The 21,475-nt window shown below is 38.7% G+C and overlaps 1 protein-coding gene across 7 annotated transcripts in view; it reads left to right on the top strand.

Moving 5' to 3' along the window:
- Nucleotides 1-21,475, top strand: part of TANK (TRAF family member associated NFKB activator) — an 86,820-nt gene that overhangs the window by 16,071 nt on the left and 49,274 nt on the right. For 5 of the 7 annotated variants that reach the window (XM_078146999.1, XM_021004880.2, XM_021004881.2 and 2 more), the window contains one exon: nucleotides 17,755-17,904. In XM_078146999.1, the coding sequence (XP_078003125.1) occupies nucleotides 17,755-17,904 (150 nt within the window). Of the gene's footprint in view, nucleotides 1-14,929; nucleotides 15,030-15,275; nucleotides 15,296-17,754; nucleotides 17,905-21,475 lie in introns of those variants that run through there. The other 2 variants (XM_021004882.2, XM_021004883.2) reach the window with 2 other exon arrangements.

The raw sequence follows: 21,475 nt of genomic DNA, 5'->3' as shown, positions 1-21,475 counted from the left end.
GACCTTTTAAATGGCCTTCCTGCTTCAAGTCTTCAATCCACCCTTAACTCAGATGTCAAAAAAAAATCTTCCTAGGTTACAGGACTTACCATGTCATGCCCCTTGTACAATGTCTTACTACTAGTAGATGCTTAAGAGATTTCATGGATTGAATTGAATAAAGAGAAACAAGGATTAAAAGTTGAAGACCAAAGGTAGAGCCTTCTAGAAGACTCAAGTTACCAAGAGCAGACTCCTAAAGAAACAGTCTGGAATATGGAATAGTTGGAAGAAGAGCCAGAAAAGGGAGACTCAGCAAAGAGATTAAGAGAAAAGAGTGGAGGGAAAACAATTCCTAGGAGCAGTTACATTTATCTGTGTACATGTATCCTTTCCTTCCAGCTTCCCAAGTTCCCCCAATCTCTCCTCGTAAGTTCCTTATGGACAGGGCAGTGCCATTTTGTATCTGTAACCTGCCCTAGTCACTAACACAGAGTCTTATACATAATAAATGCTTTATTACTGTTAGATGAAATAATCTTTAAATTTTTTTTACTTTTTTAAAGCTTCTATTTAATGATTTTTTTCCCAGTTACATGTAAAAACATTTTTTAACATTCATTTTTAAAACTTTGAGTTCCAAATTCTCTCCCTTCCTCCCTCCCCCACCCCCCTCATTGAGAAGGCAAGCAATTCAATATAGGTTATACATGTGTAATCATGCAAAACATATCCATAATAGTCATGTTGTGGGAAAAAAAAAAAACATAGACCAAAAAACAAAACCTCAAGAAAAATAAAGTTAAAAAAGTATGCTTCAATCTGTGTTCAGACACCATCAGTTCTTTCTCTGAGGATGGATAGCATTTTTCGTCATAAGTTCTTCAGAGTTATCTTGGATCTTTTATTGCTGAGAATAGCTAAGTCATTCATAGCTGATCATCTGATAATATTGCTTTGTACATAGTACATTTCACTTTTCATCAGCCCATGCAAGTCTTTCCAGGTTTTTCTGAGAGCATCCTGCTCATCATTTCTTATAGTATAATAGTATTGCATTGTAATTACATACTACAACTTGTTCAGCCATTCCCCAGTTGATGGGCTCCCCCTCAGCTTCTAATTCTTTACCCCCAGGAAAGAGCTGCTATAAATATTTTTTGCACATATAGGTCCTTTTCATTTTTGTTTTTTTTATCTCTTTTGGGATACAGACCTAGTGGTGGTATTGGCTAGGTCAAAGAGTATTCATGGTTTTATAGCCCTTTGGGCCTAGTTCCAAATTGCTCTACAGAATGGTTGAATCAGTTCACAACTCTACCAACAATGCATTAAAGTCTCATTTTCCCCCACATACCCTCCAAACATTTGTCATTTACCTTTTCTGTCCTATCAGCCAATCTAATAGGTGTAAGATAGTACCTCCATTTTAATTAGCATTTCTCCAATCACTAGTGAGAGCATTTTTTCATATGGCTATAGATAGCTTTGATTACTTTATCTGAAAACTGATCATATCTTTTGACCATTTATCTGTTGGGGAATGGCTCTTATTTTTATGTCTCTATATGTTTGAGAATGAGGTCTTTATCAGAGAAACTTGTTTCAGAATGTTTTTTTTCCACAGTTACTGTTGCTAACTGTATTTCCCTCCATTCTATTCCTGCCTCCATTTATTCTATTTTCTCTCCTTTTACTCTTTCCATCCTCAAAAGTGTTTTGCTTCTAACCCCTTTCCCAATCTGCCCTCTCTTCTATCACCCTTTTCCCCTTTTTCTTATCCGCTTCCCCTCCTGCTTAAGATACATTTCTATACCTAATTGAGTGTGTCTGTTATTCCCTCTTTGAGCCAGTTCTGATAAGAGTAAGGTTCAGTTGCTTCCCCTCACCTCCCCCCTCTTTTCCTCTACTGTAAAAGCTTTTTCTTACCTCTTTTATCTGAGATAATTTACTCCATTTTATCTCTCCCTTTTTCTTTCTCCCAGTATGTTCCTCTCTCTCTCTCCCCTTAATTTTATTTTTTAGATCATCACTTCATATTCAACTCACACCTGTGCCCTCTATCTGTATAATCTTCGTCTAACTACCTTAGTAATGCGAAAGGTCTTATGAGTTGCAAATATCATTTTCCCATGTAGGAATATAATCAGGTTAAAATGACTAAATCCCTTATGATTTCCCTTTCTTGTTTACCATTTTATGTTTCTTTTGAGTCTTGTATTTGAATGTCAAATTTTCTATTCAGCTCTTGTCTTTTCATCAAGAATGCTTTGAAAGTCCTCCATCTCATTGAATATCCATTTTCCCCCCTGAAGGATTATACTCAGTTTTGCTGGGTAGGTGATTCGATTCTTGGTTATAATCCTATCTCCTTTGCCCTCTGGAATATCATATTCCAAGTCCTCTGATCCTTTAATGTAGAAGCCACTAAATCTCGACTGTTCCACGATACTTGAATTGTTTCTTTCTGTCTACTTGTAATACTTTCTCCTTGACTTGGGAACTCTGGAATTTGCCTCCAATATTCATGGCAGTTTTCATTTTTCTCCTTTAGGAGGTGATCAGTGGGTTCTTTTAATTTCTATTTTACCCTCTGGTCCTAGAATATCAGGGCAGTTTTCTTTGATAATTTCTTGAAAGATGATGTCTAAGCTCTTTTTTTGATCATGGCTTTCAGGAAGTCCAATAATTTTTAAATTCTCTCTCTTGGATCTATTTTCCAGGTCATTTGTTTTTCCAATGAGATATTTCACATTGTCTTCTATTTTTTTTTTCATTCTTTTGGTTTTGTTTTACTGTTTCTTGATTTCTCATAAAGTCATTAGCTTACATTTGTCTCCATTCTAATTTTTAAGGAATTATTTTCTTCAGTGAGCATTTGGACCTCTAATCATTTGGCCTAGTCTGTTTTTTAAGATGTTATTTTCTTCAGTATTTTTTTGTGTCTCCTTTACAAGACTCTTTCTTCGTGATTTTCTTGTATCACTTTAATTTCTCTTCCCAAGTTTTCCTCTGACTCTCTTACTTGATTTTCAAAATTCTTTTTGAGCTCTTCCATGGCCTGAGACCAATTCATATTTTTCTTGGAGGCTTTGGATGTAGGAGCTTTGACTTTGTTGTCTTCTGGGTGTGTGTTTTGATATTCTTAGTCACCATAGTAATTTTCAATATTCATCGTTTTGATTTTTTTTCCTGTTGTTTGCTCATTTTCCTAGCCTGTCAGTTGACTTTTAACTGTTTGTTTAAGTAGGGCTCTGCTTCCAGGGTGAAGGGTGCATTGTCCTAAACATCAGGGGTTTTGTGCAGAATGAGGATTGTTTTACAGTGTTCCAATGGTATCTTTATTGAAGGCCTCTAGCATAGAAAGTGGACGTCTATTTCCCTCAACCAACCATGGATTACAGTCTTCATTTCTAAAGAGTATCAAATGACAGACTCTTGGGAGTATCTGAGTCCTCTGCCATCGATGTTTCAAGACTTTGGACAAGTTGATTCACCACTCTGGGCCTCAGTTTTCTTCTCTGTAAAATGAGGGGACTGGATGGGATGACATTCCAGTTCTAACATTTCCCTTTTTGTTTAATTTTCATGTTAATTTGTGTTGTGAAGAAACTTAATGTGTCAAGGCAGATACTTAGATTCTCTTAATGCAATACTAGAGTGTAGTTGTTTAAAAAATGTGTTAACACTTGGGAAGCCAATGCTTTGGAGAAAGCACATTTTCAGTGGAAATACTGAGAAGACTCTTATTAGGTGCCTACTGTTAGATTATGAGGATTGGGGGGGGGGATTGGATTTGGCAATTAAGAGACCATTGGTAACTTTGGAGAGGGCAGTTTCAGTGGAATGATGAGATTGGAAGCTGGGTTATAAGAGGTTAAAGAAGAGAATGAGAGGAGAGAAAGTGGAAGCTCCTATTATTGTATCTGACCTTTTCAAGGAATTTATCCACAAAGGGCAGAAGTGATACAGGATGATAGTTATGTGGGATGAATCAATATAGGGTTTTTTGAGGATGAAGGAGACATGGGCATGTTTGTAGACAGTAGGAAAGGAGCCAATAAGGAGAAATTGAAGAGGGGGAAAGACAGAAGGGCAATTAATTGGAAAAGATGGGGATGGAAAGATTTGTTTTGCAGGCAGCAGAGTTAGCTTTGGGATAGAATAAAGCTATCTCTTTGTGTGTGAGGAGGAGATCGTGGTATAAGGCATCTGAATAATATGAGATGAGGAAAGAGGAAGCTCAAGGCAAATGGCCTCAATGTTTTCTATAAAATGCAAGGCAAGGTTCTCAGTTTGAGGAGGGATGAAAAGGTTTAGAAGAGCCACTTTGAAGAGTGAGATAGAGAGTTGATAAGGGAAGTGTTGAATGATTACATAACAGCAGTGAAGGCCCAGTTGACATTATACAAAATAAATTGGTTGTGAACCCAGTCAGAATGGTTACATGATTTTCTCTGCTTTCTTTCAACAGTGCATGTATGTGGACAGCTTGATGGTGTAGGGGTCAGTTAGGTGGTGTAGTAGATAGAGCAATGGCCCTGGAGTCAGGAGGACTTGAGTTCAACTTTGGCCTCAGACACTCACTAACTGTGTGACTCTGGGCAAGTCAATTAATCATGATTGCCTCCACAAACAAACAAAAACACGTGTTAAAGCAAAAGTGGCAGAAGTTGGGAATGATCCAAGACTGGGAATTATATGATATACATATATTGATATGATAGAGGGACAGTGGAGGAGGACCCAAGAAAAGAGGACAGTATAGAGTTGAATTGATTCAGCAAAGGATTAAGATAGGGAAAAGAGGAGAGAATGGCTGTGCAGGGGTGATGAGAGAAGTGAAGGGCTCAGGGATTAGAGTTCTAGGTGTGGATGAAGAGTAGGGGTTGGTAAGAGATGGCCGAGGGAAAGGCAGAAAGCCAATATGTTATGGTCAGATAAGGGGATTTCGGAATTCTCGAGCCTGGAGGTGGGTGGTAAGATCAAGGGTGTTACCATCTTTGTGTGTACCTGAGGTTGGGTGGAGGAGTAGATCATGGGAAATTAGTAGGTGGAGGAAGTGAGTGGTTAGGGTGTTTGAGGGAGAGTCACTATGTATGTTGAAGTCCCTAGTATGAGGGCAGGAGTTGTGGGGAGGAGAGAACAATTGTGAGCCAGGTACTAAACTCAGTGAGAAAGAACAGGGAGTGATATGGAGGTCTGTAGATAACAACTACCATGATTTTGATTGGGTGGTAGATATGAATAGCATGAACCTCAAAGGAGGAAAGGTAAAGTGGCAGTGGGGAGCATGGAGTATTCCAACTCCCCCACCTCAACCAGTAAGCTGAGGGGAGTGAGTGAAATTGCAGCTAGTACCAGAAAGGGCCAGGGAGGCTGTGTGGAGACCCCAGGTCTCAGTGATTGCTAGCAGATGGGAGGAGTGGGAAATGAAAAGATCGAGGATGAAGGAACATCAGTTGTCTGTGGAACCAGTACTCCAGAGGGTACACTGGAAGGAGTGTGTAGGATTTGCTCCTGACTTTGGGGTGGGAGGGTTGAGGGGAATGGGAATAAGGAATCAAGTGGTGGGGGATGGATAATGGGGTTTGGAGGATGACCTACAGAATTCCAGAATAACTGGGATGTGTAGAATATGACTAGATGTTCATCATTGAGTAGAAGGAGACACTCTTCTTTCCAGAGGAGGCTGGAGATCAGACAGGAGAAGCTAAGCACAGGGTGGGAAGTAAAGGGTCAGATGGCAGAGCCCATTTCACTTATCTTCCTTCTGAAAACTGGGGGCAGAATTTGAACCTCACTTCTGGAGATGGAAGTTCTGCTCTCACCAGCCTTCCTCTTCCTCTTCCCTCAGGGAACAGGTGTAGGAGATGAAAGAGGCAGGCTAATACAAAGGTAAAAACAGTTCCTACCCTCTGGAAAAAAGCTCCTGGCTCAAAAAGGAAAATCTTTTATAAACTTCCTTAAGAACTAAGAATGAAAACAAGATGGTTATTATTTTAAGGTAGAAGAAGGAGAGTGACAGCTGTCCCCCTTCCACTGAACCACTTCCAGAATTAAGTCCTAAGTGGAATTGACATCACCGTCTACAACTCAACCTTACCACTTTCTGGCTTTAAAGAGCTTTATTGTAATTCAGAGCATCATTATTCAGATATCTTAAACTGAAAGTCATTATGCTAATTAGAGTTGAAGAGCTTTAGTATGGGCATACTGCCATAGGGCAGCTAGATGGTGACATGGGTAGAACAGGAGGCCTAGAGTCAGGAAGACCTGAGTTCAAATCCAGCCTCAGGCACTGCTGTGTGACCCTGGGTTGGTCACTTAACCCTGTTTGCCTCAGTTTCCTCATCTGTAAAATGATCTGGAGAAGGAAGTGGCAAACCACTCCAGTATCTTTGCCAGGAAAACCCCAAATCAGCTCATGAAAAGTCAGAAACAACTGAATAATAGCAACAACAGTATGGAAGAGGGGTGGTCTGGTCAGACATAATAGGAGGAAAGGAAAGGGGACTGGGTTAGGAGGGCACTGATGACAGACCTTTATTTACCTACTTTCACTTTTGCTGAGGGCTGCCAGTACTAATTAGCTAATACCTAGAATACTGCCAGACTGCCCTTTGGCACAGATATCTGTAGTGTGCTGCCCCTTGTTGTGTATCTTCTTGAGTTTTATTTTAGTGGCTGGTATAGTAAAGAAGTAAGGCTGACTTACTCTTTCAAATTGGGCCTCACTGGATATCTGCCCTTTGGGGTTATTCTAATTAAGGGTCTGGCCTTTTGCAGCTTTGAAAAGTCTTCTTTCTTTCTTCTTTTTTTTTTTCTAAAAGTTCAGCCATAGGTGATAAAACTCTGGAGGCATATTCACACTAACCAAATTCACTAGGGACATACAAACAAGAATCCAGTTTGTTCATTTATAATGAATGCTATTTTAGGCATGAGCACTTAGACTGGTTGTCTGTACAGCAGATTCCAACCTGGGAAAAATGTCAGCTCAAGACCAGATAATGGAACCAAAGATGGCATGCTGAGCCCAGAATTAGGGCTGAGAGAGCTGGCTCTTACCAGGGGCTGTTTCTGTCAAACTGCTATGGCCTGAACTGACCCTTTCCCCTCCGGGGATAGACATTTCTTAGTCATCTGGAACTGGTGTCCCCTGTCCCCCTGTAGGATGCCTTATTCTAAAGGAGACAGGCTGCATCCTTGACAAATATTTTCTCCAGCTGCCCTTCAGGACTCACAAACAAAGTGTTAGTCTAATTTGTCATTGTAATATCACCTGTTGTCATATAAAATGTTAAAATTTTCAGTCATTGGGTTAACAAGCATTTATTAACTACCTACTATGTGTCAGACACTGAGCTAGTATAAGTGCAAAGAATGAAACAATACTTTCTTACAAGGAGGTTACATTCTAATGGAGGGGACAACAAGTACATACCAAAAATATAGTATAAACATACATAATAACAATAATAGCTAACATTTATATAATACTATATACCAGGCACTATGCTAAATGCTTTACAGTTATTATCTCGTTAAATCCTCACAAAAATCTGGGGAGGTAGCTGCTATTATTATCCCCATTCTACTGATGAGGAAACTGAGTCAGATGTTAAGTGACTTGCCCGGGTTCGCACAGCTAGCGGGCATCTGAGGCCAGACTTGAATCAGGTCTTCCCGACTTCAGGTCCAGGCTCAGCTTCACAGAGTAGATAAACAAAAGGTAGTTTGGGAGGGACATGATATTTGAGCAGGGACTCTTTTCAGCAGAGGTGAGGAGGAAGTGTAATACAATTATAATTTAGGGTGGTGGCTTCCTGATAACACTGTGAGGCCCTTTTGAATTCTTATCTCCAAAGGAAGTTGCTCTTTTGAGTCTCTGTCCTCTTTCCTAATCCTCAGGCTTTAGTTTTGCTGTATAGAAGTCCTAAGAGTCCAAGTGGGATGGAGGTGATTGGGCAAATTGAATTGAGGAAATTGCTGCTTCTTTGAGGAACAAGTGAATTGTCCATCATACACCAAAAACATTTTTCTTAAAAGAGAACTGGTGTCCGCAGACAAACTGAAGACAAATATTTGTTGTACAAGGTGATGAACTGTGTATCATTCATTATAAGCAGACCAACAAGGCACAATTACTATGGGCCATCTGCTGGGATATGAAAGTAGCTTTGTTTTAGTGATATTTTTTCTGGGCAGTATAATGGATATCACGATTTTTAACTTCTGTGTGCTACTTTTGTAACAATGTAAGATTTTACTTCTTGTTACAGTACATTATGATGCTAAATGAAATTTTTTTCAGGGCAGGTTAGCTTTTCATGAGTCAGATACGACTGAAACAGCACAGCGTCTTGTGTGTACATAGTTGTTTGCATGTTGTTTCTCCCTTAGATTTGTGAGTTCCTTGAGAACAAGGATTGTTTAAGGGTTTTTTTGTTTTGGTTTGGTTTTGGTTTTGGCCTTTCCTTATATCCGCAGTACTTAGTCCAGTGCCCGGCACATAGTAGCCCCTTAATAAATGCTTGTTGATGACTTCCTGACTTCAGATCCACTGAGCCATCTACTGTGCCAGCTTTCTCTTATCATGTATCACTTTGATAGTTCAGGAATAGGTTAAAGATATAAAAGGAACTCCTAATGCCAAATTTCCTGCTTTTCTACAGACCAAGTGAGCAAAATTTGATGGATCTCTTAAATTTAAGAAACTCACCCATCTCCACTGTTAAAAAGGATAATTGCTGTTTGCTAGAAGAGCAATAGAACTCCGACTAGCCCAGCTTGAATTTTCATAGCCTGTTGATAAAATAATGGATATGAATTGGAGAGTGATTGTGGCCTTTCACTTAGAAATGTCTACCATATTATTCCAAATGTTTAACAACATAAGTAATTTCATTGAGCGTAGCAGTAAAATTATATCTGATTTTTAAACTTTTGTTAAAAACGTTTGTAGTTAAACATTAAACGTCTTTGCTGGAAATGGAGCTGTGGAAATCTTGGAAACCTCATTTAGTCTCTCATTGGACTCATCACAATTACTTTTAATGAAACGAGTTGTAACTTGCAAACGTTTTCCTAACAACCTATAGGTGTCCTCAGGGAAATTAAAAGCAGGACAATTAGAAACAACTTCACAGTCCTGTGCCAGTGATCGGAGTACACAGTACATCTTCATAATTATGCAGGATTTTGCTAGTTCCCATTTATAGCTGGAAAGATTCACAAAGCTAAATGACTACTCAGAAATTTTTAAATTGTAACTTAAAGTCTTTCTGTGGAAATCTCCCTGACTTCTGTCTGTCCCTCTTTCTTCTTCCTTCCATCAGCTACTCTTTACAAATAAGCTTTTCCTCCTCTAGTATGTATTGCCTCTAAGAGGTTAAAAAACTGCAAGGATGCCAGGGGTAGGAATGAGCTAGTAAGTGAGGGGACAAAATTTACAGCTACTTTAATTTCACTCGGGTTTTGCAAGTTAAAAGCTGGGAGGAGACAATCCCCAATTTTACTGATGAAGAAACTGAGGTTATTTACCCCAGAGAAGAAGTGACTCGTGCAAAGTTACACACAGGTAACAAGTAGCAGAGCCAGGATTTGAACTCTGGATCTTCTAACTCAAAATTTAGTATTCATTCACAATGCAATAAAGCAATGTTTTATCTATTCTACCTCCACAATATCATCTGTAGAATGGAGGATGATTATACTCAAAAGTACTTTACTTTTAAAGCATTATAGAAATAATAATAGCTAACATTCATATAGCACTTATGTGCCAAGCACTGTGCTAAGAGCTTTACAATTATTATCTGAAAGTTAATGATCACAGATCTTATTAATAACCAAGTCATTGTGGTGGTTTGGGGTTTTTTTTTAGTGATATGGGGTGACATACTAGAAATAAAATGTAATAGTACAATGCAGAAAATGTATTTACTAGTTTATTTAAAAATTCATATTTAACTAAAGCTAAAGAGGGCCTTGTAGGATGGCTGAAATTACTTTCCCAAGTTGTGCTTAAGCCAAGAACAGATGCTGACACATTTACCCTAGTAAAAGGTCTAACAGCCTTAGTCGACTTAGCATCCAGTCTCTGGAAAGAAAAAGCAAAACTAAACCTCCAGTAACCTGGTTGTATTATTTTCCTAATTATTTTAATTCAGTTCAGCTAACAGTCACAGAGCTACAGAGATTTGGGAAACTGGTTAGGGAGAATAATCACATTTCTGTAGTAAGTACTTTAAGGTTTATAATGCCCTTTCCACCCATCAGTCTTCTGTACTAGGCAGTAAGGTTGCAGGCATTTATTGAACAGTATAAGGTTTCACTGAATAGAGAATTAAGTCATGTTCCTAACTATTGGGTTCGTGATCTTTTTAGCCCAGGATTAAAAAAAAAAAGCCATAAAGACCCTTTTTGATAAATGCCCATAGCACTTCCAGCTCCACTTTTCTTCTATCTTCCAAACAATAAGTAGGCCTAGCCCTTTGTGTGGTTTATGATATCTGAAAAAATAAAAGGGAGGGACATCCTGTGGCAGTAGGTTGTGAGACAATGAGTACTTATTTAATCTCTGTTATTTCCGTTTTTTACATAGCATGTTTCAGCATTTATTGCTGAAAGATTTGGGGGATTTTACCAGAGTTAAAGATTCCCCCTGAGTACATTCAGTGTTAGAAATAGAAGGGAAGTTCCTGATGATGCTTAGTCAGTGTTATCACTTCCTCCTTTAGGAGCTATTGTTTATAAGCTCTCAAAAATAATAGTAATAGCTAACATAGTGCCTACTATGTGCTGTGTTAAGTGCTGTACAATTATTATCAAATTCTTCACAATCTCCCTGGGAGGTAGGTGCTAATTATTATCTACATTTTACAGATGAGGAAACTGAGGCAAACAAGTAAGTGGCTTTCCCAGGGTCATACAGATAGTATCTGAGGCTAGATCTCAACTCAGGGCAGGCCCAGTGCTTTATCCACTGCTTAACCTAGCTGCCCAGCATATGCTGCCTTCTCTGGTTATTTCTTTCTCTCTCCCTCCCTGTCTCTCTCTCTCTCTCTCTCTCTCTCTCTCTCTCTCTCTCTCTCTCTCTCTCTCCTCCCCCCTCTCCTCTCTCTCTCTCTCTCTCTCTCTCTCTCTCTCTCTCTCTCTCTCTCTCTCTCTCTCCATATATATATATATGCGCCATCTTCCCAATTAGAATATAAGCTCCTGAAGAGCAGAGACTAAGCCTCATGCCTCTTTGTATATCAGCATTTAAGAAAGCACTCTAGTTACAGCAGGTGCTCAATAAACATTTTAGTATTGTGAGTTTAGCGCAGTGCTAGAAATTGCAGGGGGAAGAGGAGCAGCATCCAGGAAGGCACTGCATGCCATTAGGCAAATATCCAAATGGCTGTACTTATTTCTGTAAATTCCAATTAAAGAAAGTTTGGGGTACAACCAGAGTCATCCTTACTTACTCTGTGACCAACACCAAGAATTACATGGGGTAGATATAGGTATGATGATGCAGGTCAGAGCATCATACAGGTGGAAGAGATCATTTGATCCAAACCCTTCATTTTACACATAACAGAACAGGCCCAAAGATAACATGACTTGTCCACTGTCATACAAGCTTTAAGTGTTTGAGACAGGATTCTAACCACAGGCTTTCTGACACCAAATCAAGAACTTTTTATACTATTATTTGGAAACCTCACTTGTGATCCATGTTTTGCCCATGGATCTTGCACTAATTTCCTACACTAATCTTAGATCAGACTCTCTAAGCCCTGGTTGACCACAGACCTGGACCAGATTCTTATAAATAACCTATTGTTAATTAGTTTCTATGCCAGTAAAAAGTCTACTTGAATTGAAATCCTAAATCCCCTACAGAAACCATAAATCTGTAATATCCAGGAATGGAAAGACAAGACTGGAATGCCCATGGTGGCATTTGACCCATTCACTATTAGGAATTCTTGAGAAGAGAGCAGCAGTATGATATTGAGCAGTAGTGTTTAACTCAAATAGAAATGGAGGCCCTAATCCATATGTGAGGATCCTTGTGGGCCACACATATTGACAGCTTTAATTTTATTGCATTTACTTTTATTTTATTAAATATTTCCTAATTACATTTTAATATGGTCCCAGCCACATCCAGGAGTATTGTGGACTGTGGGCCAAAGTACTAGACTTCAGAAGAGCTAGGTTCAAACAATGGCTTTGCCATTTCCTACTTCCAGATCTTAAGGCAGTCACTTTCCCTGTTGGGACCTCAGAGGTTGAACCAGATGATCTCTAAAGCAATTTTCAGTTTTAAATCTATGCTCACATTTCTAAGGAAATCCTTCTGGACCCTTTACCCTCCTTTCCTCCCCGTGTCTTTGACCCTCTTCTGGTATTCCCTTTCAGTTGGGAAAAGACAAGACAGTTTTGAATATGAAACTAAAACAAAAGGAAATGAAAATGAGTTTTTAATCTTCCTGTCATTGTTATGGGGAATGGTGCATCTTCATATTTGTAAAACAATAATGCATCCTATATTTCTGTTTGGAAATTCCATGTTAGACTGTTTTTCTGCCATTTTTTCAGACACAGCCACTAGTCTTATTATCTAATCATTTCTACAGCAACCTTAATTGTTGTATTTCAGTACGTTCATAATGCTAGTTTGTCATGGACAACAAAATCAAAAAGGATACCATATATCCAGTACTATACTTTGTCCAGTGTGTAAGACCCCACCCCACCCCTTTTGGGAGAAAACATTTGAAAGACCTGATGTCACCTCCTAAATGTCTTTTTCTTTTTCCCTGTGATATGTTCTTAACTTTATTCAGAATATAACAAATGGTTACTTTCTTATAAGAAATAACACGTATTCTTTAGGTCTTGTCTATTTAACCCTCCATGTAAAAATCACATACTTGAAATTCATTGTGTTCCAAATAGACAATTTTGGGCAGAATGCTGTAGTGGAAAGAGTACTGTCACACTGGGAGTTAGGAGACCTGGGATCAATCCCAACTCTGCCACTGATTAGATGAGTGAATTTCAACAAGTTACTTCACTTCTCTTGGCTGCATCCTGTTCTGTAAAAAAAAAAAAGTCTCCTAGTACTAGTTGATCATTAATGTCCCTTCATGCAATAAAATTCTGAGGATATGTTAAGTGCCAGTAGTAGCTATCCATAGTAGGACCTGATATACTAACAATAATAGCTACCACTTATATAATGCTTTAAGGTTAATAAAGATCCTTACAAAAATTATCTCATAGGGCAACCAGGTGGTGAAGTGGATAGAGCTTTGTCCTTGGTGTCAGGAAGACCTGAGTTCAAATTTGGCCTCAGACACTTAACACTTCCTAGCTGTGTAACCAAGGGCAAGTCACTTAACCCTGATTGTCTCACCAAAAAAAAAAAACCCAAAATGATCTCATCTTCATAACAACCCTATGAGGTAGGTGCTATTATTTTTCTGATTTAACAGATGAAAAAGTGAAGGCAGAAGTTTAGTGACCTGTTTAGAGTCACAGAGCTGGCTAGTGTCTGATATGAAATTCTCTGACAGTGTCTCCATTTGTTTGTCTCCATTAGATTAAAAATGTACTTTCAATGGCCTGTGAAATTTAACCCAAACCTGCCTTCTTCTTCGGATCTAGTGATAGAGAAGTGACTTGGTGATCAAGAGATTTAGGATCTAGTTGGTCTCCCAACTGGCTTGTATGAGATTGGGCAGTGAAATTTTGCCTTTCTGGGCCCTAGTTTTTCATCTGAAACAAAAAGGGTGTTGGACTTCAGGGGTGGGGAACCTGAGGCCTGCAGGCCACGTTATGGCCCCCTAGGTCCTCAAGTGTGGCCCTTTGACTGAATCCAAACTTCACAGAACAAATCCCCTTAATAAAAGGATTTGTTCTGTAAAACTGGGACTCAGTCAAAAGGCTGTACCCAAGCACCTAGAAGGCCACATGGGGCCTTGAGGCTGCAGGTTCCCCACCCTATCTTTCCAGGCCTTGGAGGAGGGAGCAAAGGGGAGATTTTCCATTAATTCTAAGCAACTTGTTGCTTATCCTTCATAATGACATGTGACTACAGTGACATTAATGCTAGGTAAGTGGCAGAAAATCCACTTAGTATTTAAAGTTAAAGATCTTTACTCTTCACTTTTGGGGGGAGGCAGAGTAGTGCAATCAATGGAAGGCACCCAGGATTTGGACTTGGAGGATCCCCATTTAAATCCGGGCTCAGGCAATTCACTCACTTCTTTCTCTGGGACTTATTTTTTTCCTCTTCCATAAAATGTAGGGGTTGGACAGTATGAACTCTGAGGTCCCTTCCTGCTCTAAATCTGTCCTCTCATTCAAGTGTTTTGGTGGTACGATCATAGCATTCTGCTATTTAGAGCCATAAAGTAGCTTAGAGAAGCCTCCTGCAAATCTCCACCCACTCATCCCTATCTTACATTTGAGGAAAGGAAGGCCCAGATGTCTTTGCTGAAGTCTAAGCCATAGGGGTGGTCTGTGTACTTATGGAAGATCTTGCCTCTGAAATGATAAATTAGAAGAATGAGTTCCTGCACCATTGAATTTCTGCTTCAAAAATAAAACTACAGTTGAAGGAGCACCATCACCCTGGGTCAGGAGAACTTTCTATGCGTGCGTGTGTGTGTGTGTGTGTGTGTGTGTGTGTGTGTGTGTGTGTGTTACTAACAGAGAGGTTGGCTCAAACACTTGAACGACCTGTTTTAGTGTGCCTGGGAAACGGGCAGAACAGGATTGAGTCATAGGATACTGGGGCTGCTTTCCCCGCCGGTGACAGGGCCCTACCTAGAATGGGGAGGGAGGCCCCAATCCTCCGGTTACTGCTGAGAACACGGAACTGCAGACCTCTCTGCCTCGGACGCCTCCCCCTCTCCTTCACTTCGCAGGGTTTCCTTTTCAAGCTGGTGTAGGGGAAGAGGAAGCACACGGCGACCGAGGGCGGCTATTTTCCTTGCGCTTCTTCCTCGCCTCACCTGTTGGAGCTGGGGAAACCAGGCGGGCAGGTGGGCGGCCTCCCGCCCCATCCTCCCCCGGGGTGGCCGGGCCCCGCGCCAGCTGTGCACGGGCCAGAGCCCGCCCCTCCCGGAGCCGCGGGAGCCTGGGGAGGCCGGACGGGCCACCCAGAAGTCCGCAGCCCTCTCAGCTCTCTCTTCCTTCGCCCTCGGGGAAGAGAAGCAGCCACGCAGCCGAAGAGACTGGGAACGTTTGCTGTCATTTCCTAGCCGGGCTGCGAAGTGGGTCGAGGTGTCCGTCGGCCCAGACGGTCCAGGTCTGAGCTCCGAAGGCGCGCGGCCCAGGCCTGAAGTCGGTTTCGCTTCCTCTGCTTGGGCCAGGGGTCCATCCTAGTTGCTCGCTGGTTCCCTGTAGAAATAAGCCCCTGAGGACACTCCTTTCCGGGGGGAGGAGGGAGACCCTGCAAATCGCGAATGTGTGAATTTGAGCAGCGAATAACTCTTTAAAAAACAAACAAAACTTGGTGATTTAATAAAGAGTAAGCCCACATTCTGGCCTGTGACTGACTACTCGCAGAGGGTCTTTATACCTGTAAGGCAGAGGAAGCCAGAGTTCGTTAATCCTGCTGGGCCTTAGGGTTTTCCATCCCAACATTGAAAAAGCAAAAGCCCGATTGAGCCTTCAAAATTGTGGGGAAAGCTGACCAAAATGCAGTGGAAATATGTTTCTTAAATTGTGAAATTAATTTTGCACTTAGCAAATGTAAAACAACAAAAAAATTGAAGGACCGGTGGCATTAAAGTTCAGGGTGTTAGTATTTGAATTTTGTCCAATTTAATTAGCTGCATCCTGGAGACAGTTTTTTTGTTTTGTTTTTTTTTTTTAATGTCAGTGTCACTGATACAACACCCAATTCTTTTTCCTGGCTTGAGATAGGAATTAAATATATAATTTGTTTAGTTGCATTGACCTGAAGTTTGTTTCCACAGCATTTTTTTCCATTTGGGGAAATGGGATGCATCCATGAGGAAATTGTTCAATGGCTTTCTTCTTGAAGTGGAATTTGTATGATACAGTTCAAAGACTACCTATCCCCAGGCTCCCTAGAATGTTCTTGTGGATGATTTGTCAGTTTTAGCATGTACTTTGAATTTTATAGTCAATGTGAGCCTTGCTTAAGGAATGACTGGATTTTTTGATCTGATATATAATTTTAGGACATGTATTTCAATCAATATCACATTTGCAGTAATATTTAGACTAAACGGTGGATATTTGTTTTTTACATGCCTCTTGCCAGTCTTCAGGACATGTAGTAGTCAGGGACTCTTTAGAGTAATTATCACAAATTTTGCTCTAACGACCTAAGAATTCACATTCATATAGATAAGAATAGCTAGCATTCTACAGCACTTTAAAGTCTGCAAAATGCTTTACAAATATCTTACTTTATCCTCAGAACAATCCTGAGTGTTTTTTTTTACTGATGAGGAAACTGAGGCAGAGGTTAAATGATTTGCCCAAAGTCACACAGTGAGTAGGATTAGAACAGCATTATAACCATTTTGCCACCAAGCTGCTTATAGATGTTTTAGGGTTTTCAAGGCCACTTTCTACCAGCTTGACCCTGCTAAAGACAGTGATTCTTGAAATGTTTCAGTTAAAAAAGAACCACCTTCTGTGAATCATTAGATAAACAGGATAAATGAGTTGATATTAAGGGGCCTTCAGTTACTTGGGTGGGAGTGAAATAATAATGATGTACAAATCTTACTCTTACTGCTGTTAGGAAACAGCTGATTGGTCACTTAACTATTTGACACTTGATATCCTGAAGTGAGATGGCATTTTTTCCCTAAGATTGGAATGTTCCATGTAGGAAAATATTTATAAAGGACTGATGTTAGGATAAAATGGAAAATCTTGTGCCCTATCAGAACCTGAGATAATGGAGGGTTTCTAAAGAGGTAAAATAATTTGACTTTGACAGTGACAGCTATGGCTAATAGAGGACTCCTTCCCCCTCATTGTGCCCTTCCCAACTGGAAAGGAGAATCATCCCTTAGGTGGGCCTCTACCAAGGAAGGCAGGCAGCTGGAGCTGTTATACCAACTGATAGTATAAAACAAGGGCATTCTCAAATTACCTCTACCAACCATATAACCTGTAGTTCAGAAGCAGCAGGGAGGTTGGAGAGCTACTATGGGAAGAGGACTGAAGGGATGTATTTTTTTTTTAATGTACTATCTGACAACAGCTCTCCCTAGGTTTTGTGCTAAAATAAGAGCATTTTCACACATTTTAATTGCTCTGAGATAACAACAGTATGAACTCCATCTACAAACATTTATTATCTATTTAATTTTGCTCCAATTTCAATGTAGCAAGAATTTACCTTATAAGTGGAAGTAACTGTCCGTTTAGTAAGAGATATTCCTCCCCACATTGCTACCACAGTTGTGCTTTTTTTTTTCTTCTAATGAAATGCACCGTAATGTGAATAAAATAGCCCAGCACATTTCTATAGGTTCAGGTGGCCTGGTCAGTTACCATTTTAAAAATGATGTCTTTGTGAATGTGAATGCCCCTTGTTTCTTGGACGTTTGTGAAATGAAAATGCATGGTTTCTCAAATACTGCTGGCCACATTTCTAGACTATAACTACTACATACATAACAGAATACTCATTAAGTCTTATTAGATCTATAAAGTGCACAATAAAGTTGTGTTTATTCAATAATGATGCCATTCTTTCTTGATTTCTCCCCCCTTTAGATCTTTGTTATTGACACTATCCTTTTCAGTGATGCTACAGGACAGAGAGGAATGGATAAAAACATGGGAGAGCAGCTCAATAAAGCTTATGAAGCCTTCCGTCAGGCATGCATGGACAGAGATTCTGCTGTAAAAGAACTACAACAAAAGGTATGTGATGCTGGTTTGGAAACTTATCTCTTGAAAATCTTGATATACTATTTGCTACTGAACTATTGGTACAAGTAGAAATCACTGAGAAAAACAGTTCGAAATACCAAAGAGGCACATTAATCGATGCATGAAATTTGACATTTTTGCATAGTATGTTAAAAAAAATTGAATCATGTGGAATGTTTATGGGTTAATTAAAAGTTACATGTTTATGAATGACCAAAAATGTGGTCTCTCTTAAATCTAGGAATGGAAATGTTAGTGCTACCATCGTATATGCCACATAGATGAAATGTAAAACAAGATTTTTTTTTAAAAAGAGAGTCAAGAAGTATCAGTGCCTTAACTGACTTTTTATTTATTTACATTGTTGTTTGCTTGGCAGAAAGACCATACAAACCTTAAAATAGCATGTAGTTTAATTTATTATGAATTTCTGTTTATAGACCTCAATAACAGTGTATATAATAAGGGTAAACTGCTTAAGGGGACACTTCACTAATTAATGAAAGTTTAGGTATTTTTGCTTCTTTTAAGTATTCTGATAAGAGTAGGGAAATCACATTCTTTAACACATTTACCAAAAAAGAGTTGTGTTATTGTGGAAGGAGCTCTGAACTAGTGGTTTGAAGACCTGGGTTGTAGCCTAAGCTCTTCTAACAAACCTTTTTTTGGAGTAGTGAAGGCAAGCTCCCTGGACCTCAGTTTTCCTGTCTGTCAAATGAAGATTGGATTAGATGAAGACTATTCCTTCCAGCTCTGATATATACTTCTTTTTCCTGTATACTTCTGATATATGCTTCCGTTTTCATTCTAAAATGGAGTGTTGTTCAAGTATCCTAGTTATCCAAGTATGCCTGCCACTCATTAACAATATTTGAAAGACTTATTTTCATTTACAAAAGAATAGTCAGTGGCAAAATTAATTGGAATTGACATCTCTTAACATTAAAGAAAATGTGAGCTCTAAGAGAAAAAGTATATTATTTGTAAAATGATTGGAAGATGATGTTTAAATTTAAGTTTACATTTTAAATTGCAGTCTTAAATCAGTTTTAGTACTGGGGAAGAAAATCTTGACAACTACACACGCACATGCACACACACACACACTCTCACACACTCTTCCTGTGTTTACTTTGCACAGAATTGTATGTACAGTTAAGAAATCTGACAGCCTGATCTTGATCCACTTGAGGTGAGAGCAAGAAAGGATGAGAAAGGAGGGTAAAGTTGGAACAGGATAGAGGAGTTAGGTTTCTGGACTTTCCTCCCCAGCTAGATACAGTGCTAAGCAACTGTCTACTCCTTTAATTTATTCCCTTATCTGCCATGAAACTAGCCTCAGATAAAGTTGTAGGCTTTAGTGTTCAGAAGTTCTGGACTTTAAGTCAAGAGGTTATTTGAATACTGGCTTCGGCACTTACAGCTTATGTGATCACCAATAAATCATTTAATCTCTTTGAATGTTATTTTCCTCATATGTAAAATTGAAATATTTTCAATACCTACCTCAAAGTGCTGTTATAGGCAATTTGTAAGTGTTTCCTAAAACTTAGATTATAAAAATGAGCTGTAGTCAGTAGGTACTGTTTCAGAAGAGGAAGGAAGAAGATAAAATAAGCGGAATTTTTTTTTTCTGATTTTCCTCTAAAAGCTGGGAGGTATCAAATACTCAAATATATAATAAAGAAAAATATAAGTAAATATAATGTTCGTTATTTTTATCGCCTTATAGTCCTAGCATTAAAAATACCTCCTAACACATTTGGATAAAGGTATTATTATTCCCATTTTACATACTGCGCACATTAATTTTCAGTCATTTTTCAAGTAATAAAACAATAACAAAACTGTTATGTTCTCAAATATGCACACAGTCTTTAGGCATTCTCATGAAGTTTTTTTGTTGTTCTGTTGTGAAATGAAAAGATTTCTTAAGGACATTTTTTGTTGTATCCTCTTAGGTTCTGATTTAATCAATACACATCTGTTGTTGCAATAATAGAATTGAAGTTACCAAATTGTAATGACTGAGTTTTCATCAAACTTTGGAGAACAAAGCATTGACTGAGAAAAAGTAGGGTCAATACTCCTTTCACTACAAATATCTTTTTTTAAAGGGATAGGATAGAGGGGAATGTGTAATAATTAACTCAGATTTGTAGGGTGCTTAAATCTTCCATTCTACTTTCTGTCTTGAATTATATTTAGTGGTAGATAAGATTACCTATTTTAAAGTTTTTTTACATTAAAAATAGTGCCATACAGCAGAGTATGCTTTTTGTAGTCAATCACTTTTATAGATTGTTATGATTTTATGGTAAATAAGGTATAATTATAGCTACTTTGAGCAACACAAAAAAGGTATAACATGGGCTCTGCCCTTTGAGAGCTTGATATCTCCTTAGAGAGAGATAAGACAGAATCTAATCATGGTAGAGCCAGATGTTCTTTTTATTTCTGAGAAATACTTACTTTTAAAGGTGATTCCTTAAAAAAAAAAATCTTATAAACTGTTAAAAAAAAAGTAATGCAAAGACCATTATACTGTTTTCTCTCATCTAGTAAGAAAATGTTTATTTGTTGTTTTTTTTCTTGCTTGAACTATTCCTTTGTAAAATTATTACTGTGTCTGAGACTGGATTTTTAAAAGTTTTATAATCATATATTATTTAAGTCAAGAGCTTCTTTTATTTAAGGTTTGAGTAGCAAAGAAAAAAAAAGAAGCATAAGCAAGTTTATCTAGTGTACTGATTCTTAGCCTTTTTTGGTGACTGGATCCTTTCAGCAACTAGCTGAAGGCTTTGACCCCTTTTCAAAATGTTTTTAAATGCATCAAATACAATTTATAGAATTGCAAAAGAAGAAAATACTGAAGTACAATTATCAAAATGTTTTTTAAAAACCATTCGCAGACCCACTGAAATCTATTTATTACCCTTTGGGAGTCCATGGAGCCCAGGTTAAGAATCCCCACTAATATCTGCCTCAGTACTGCTCAGTGATAGCAAAGCCATAGGTTGGCTTCCTGTGCCAGAGGTGATGCTGAAATATCATGTAGAAAATAAGGCAACTGTAGTGAAAATCATGCTAAACTAAAACAGGATACCCAAGTTCAAATCTCACTTCCAAAACTTTAAAAGCAGTACCCCAGAACCGGAGTTTCAGTTTACTTATCTGTCAAAAGGGGGTAGCACACTACCTATCACACCAGGTTGTGGTAGGGAAAGCAGTTTGCAAATATTGAGGAATAATATAAATGTAAATTGTTAATGATAATATATTGATATCTTACCTAATAGTAATTACTAACTGTATGTGCAACTTTGTTGAAAAGACTTCTCAACAAGTGGTCTTGTCCACTGGATATGCCGAAGAACCTCATTTTCTTCATTTGCCAGATAAAAAGATTGGACTAAATCAATTAACAAGCTCTTAGTAAAGCACCTGTGTGTCAAATACTACACTAGGAACTGAGGATACAAATACAAAATGAAATAATCTCTACTCTCAAAGAATTTCTGTTCTGTTGAGTGTGGACAGCTTTACACATATAAGTATGGAA

Source organism: Phascolarctos cinereus, unplaced genomic scaffold, assembly GCF_003287225.1.
Source record: "Phascolarctos cinereus isolate Bilbo 61053 unplaced genomic scaffold, phaCin_HiC Scaffold_726;HRSCAF=1367, whole genome shotgun sequence".
In the NCBI taxonomy this organism is placed as follows: domain Eukaryota; kingdom Metazoa; phylum Chordata; class Mammalia; order Diprotodontia; family Phascolarctidae; genus Phascolarctos; species Phascolarctos cinereus.
The sequence above is the reverse complement of the archived record's forward strand: the minus strand, read 5'-3'. Positions and strand labels throughout refer to the sequence as shown.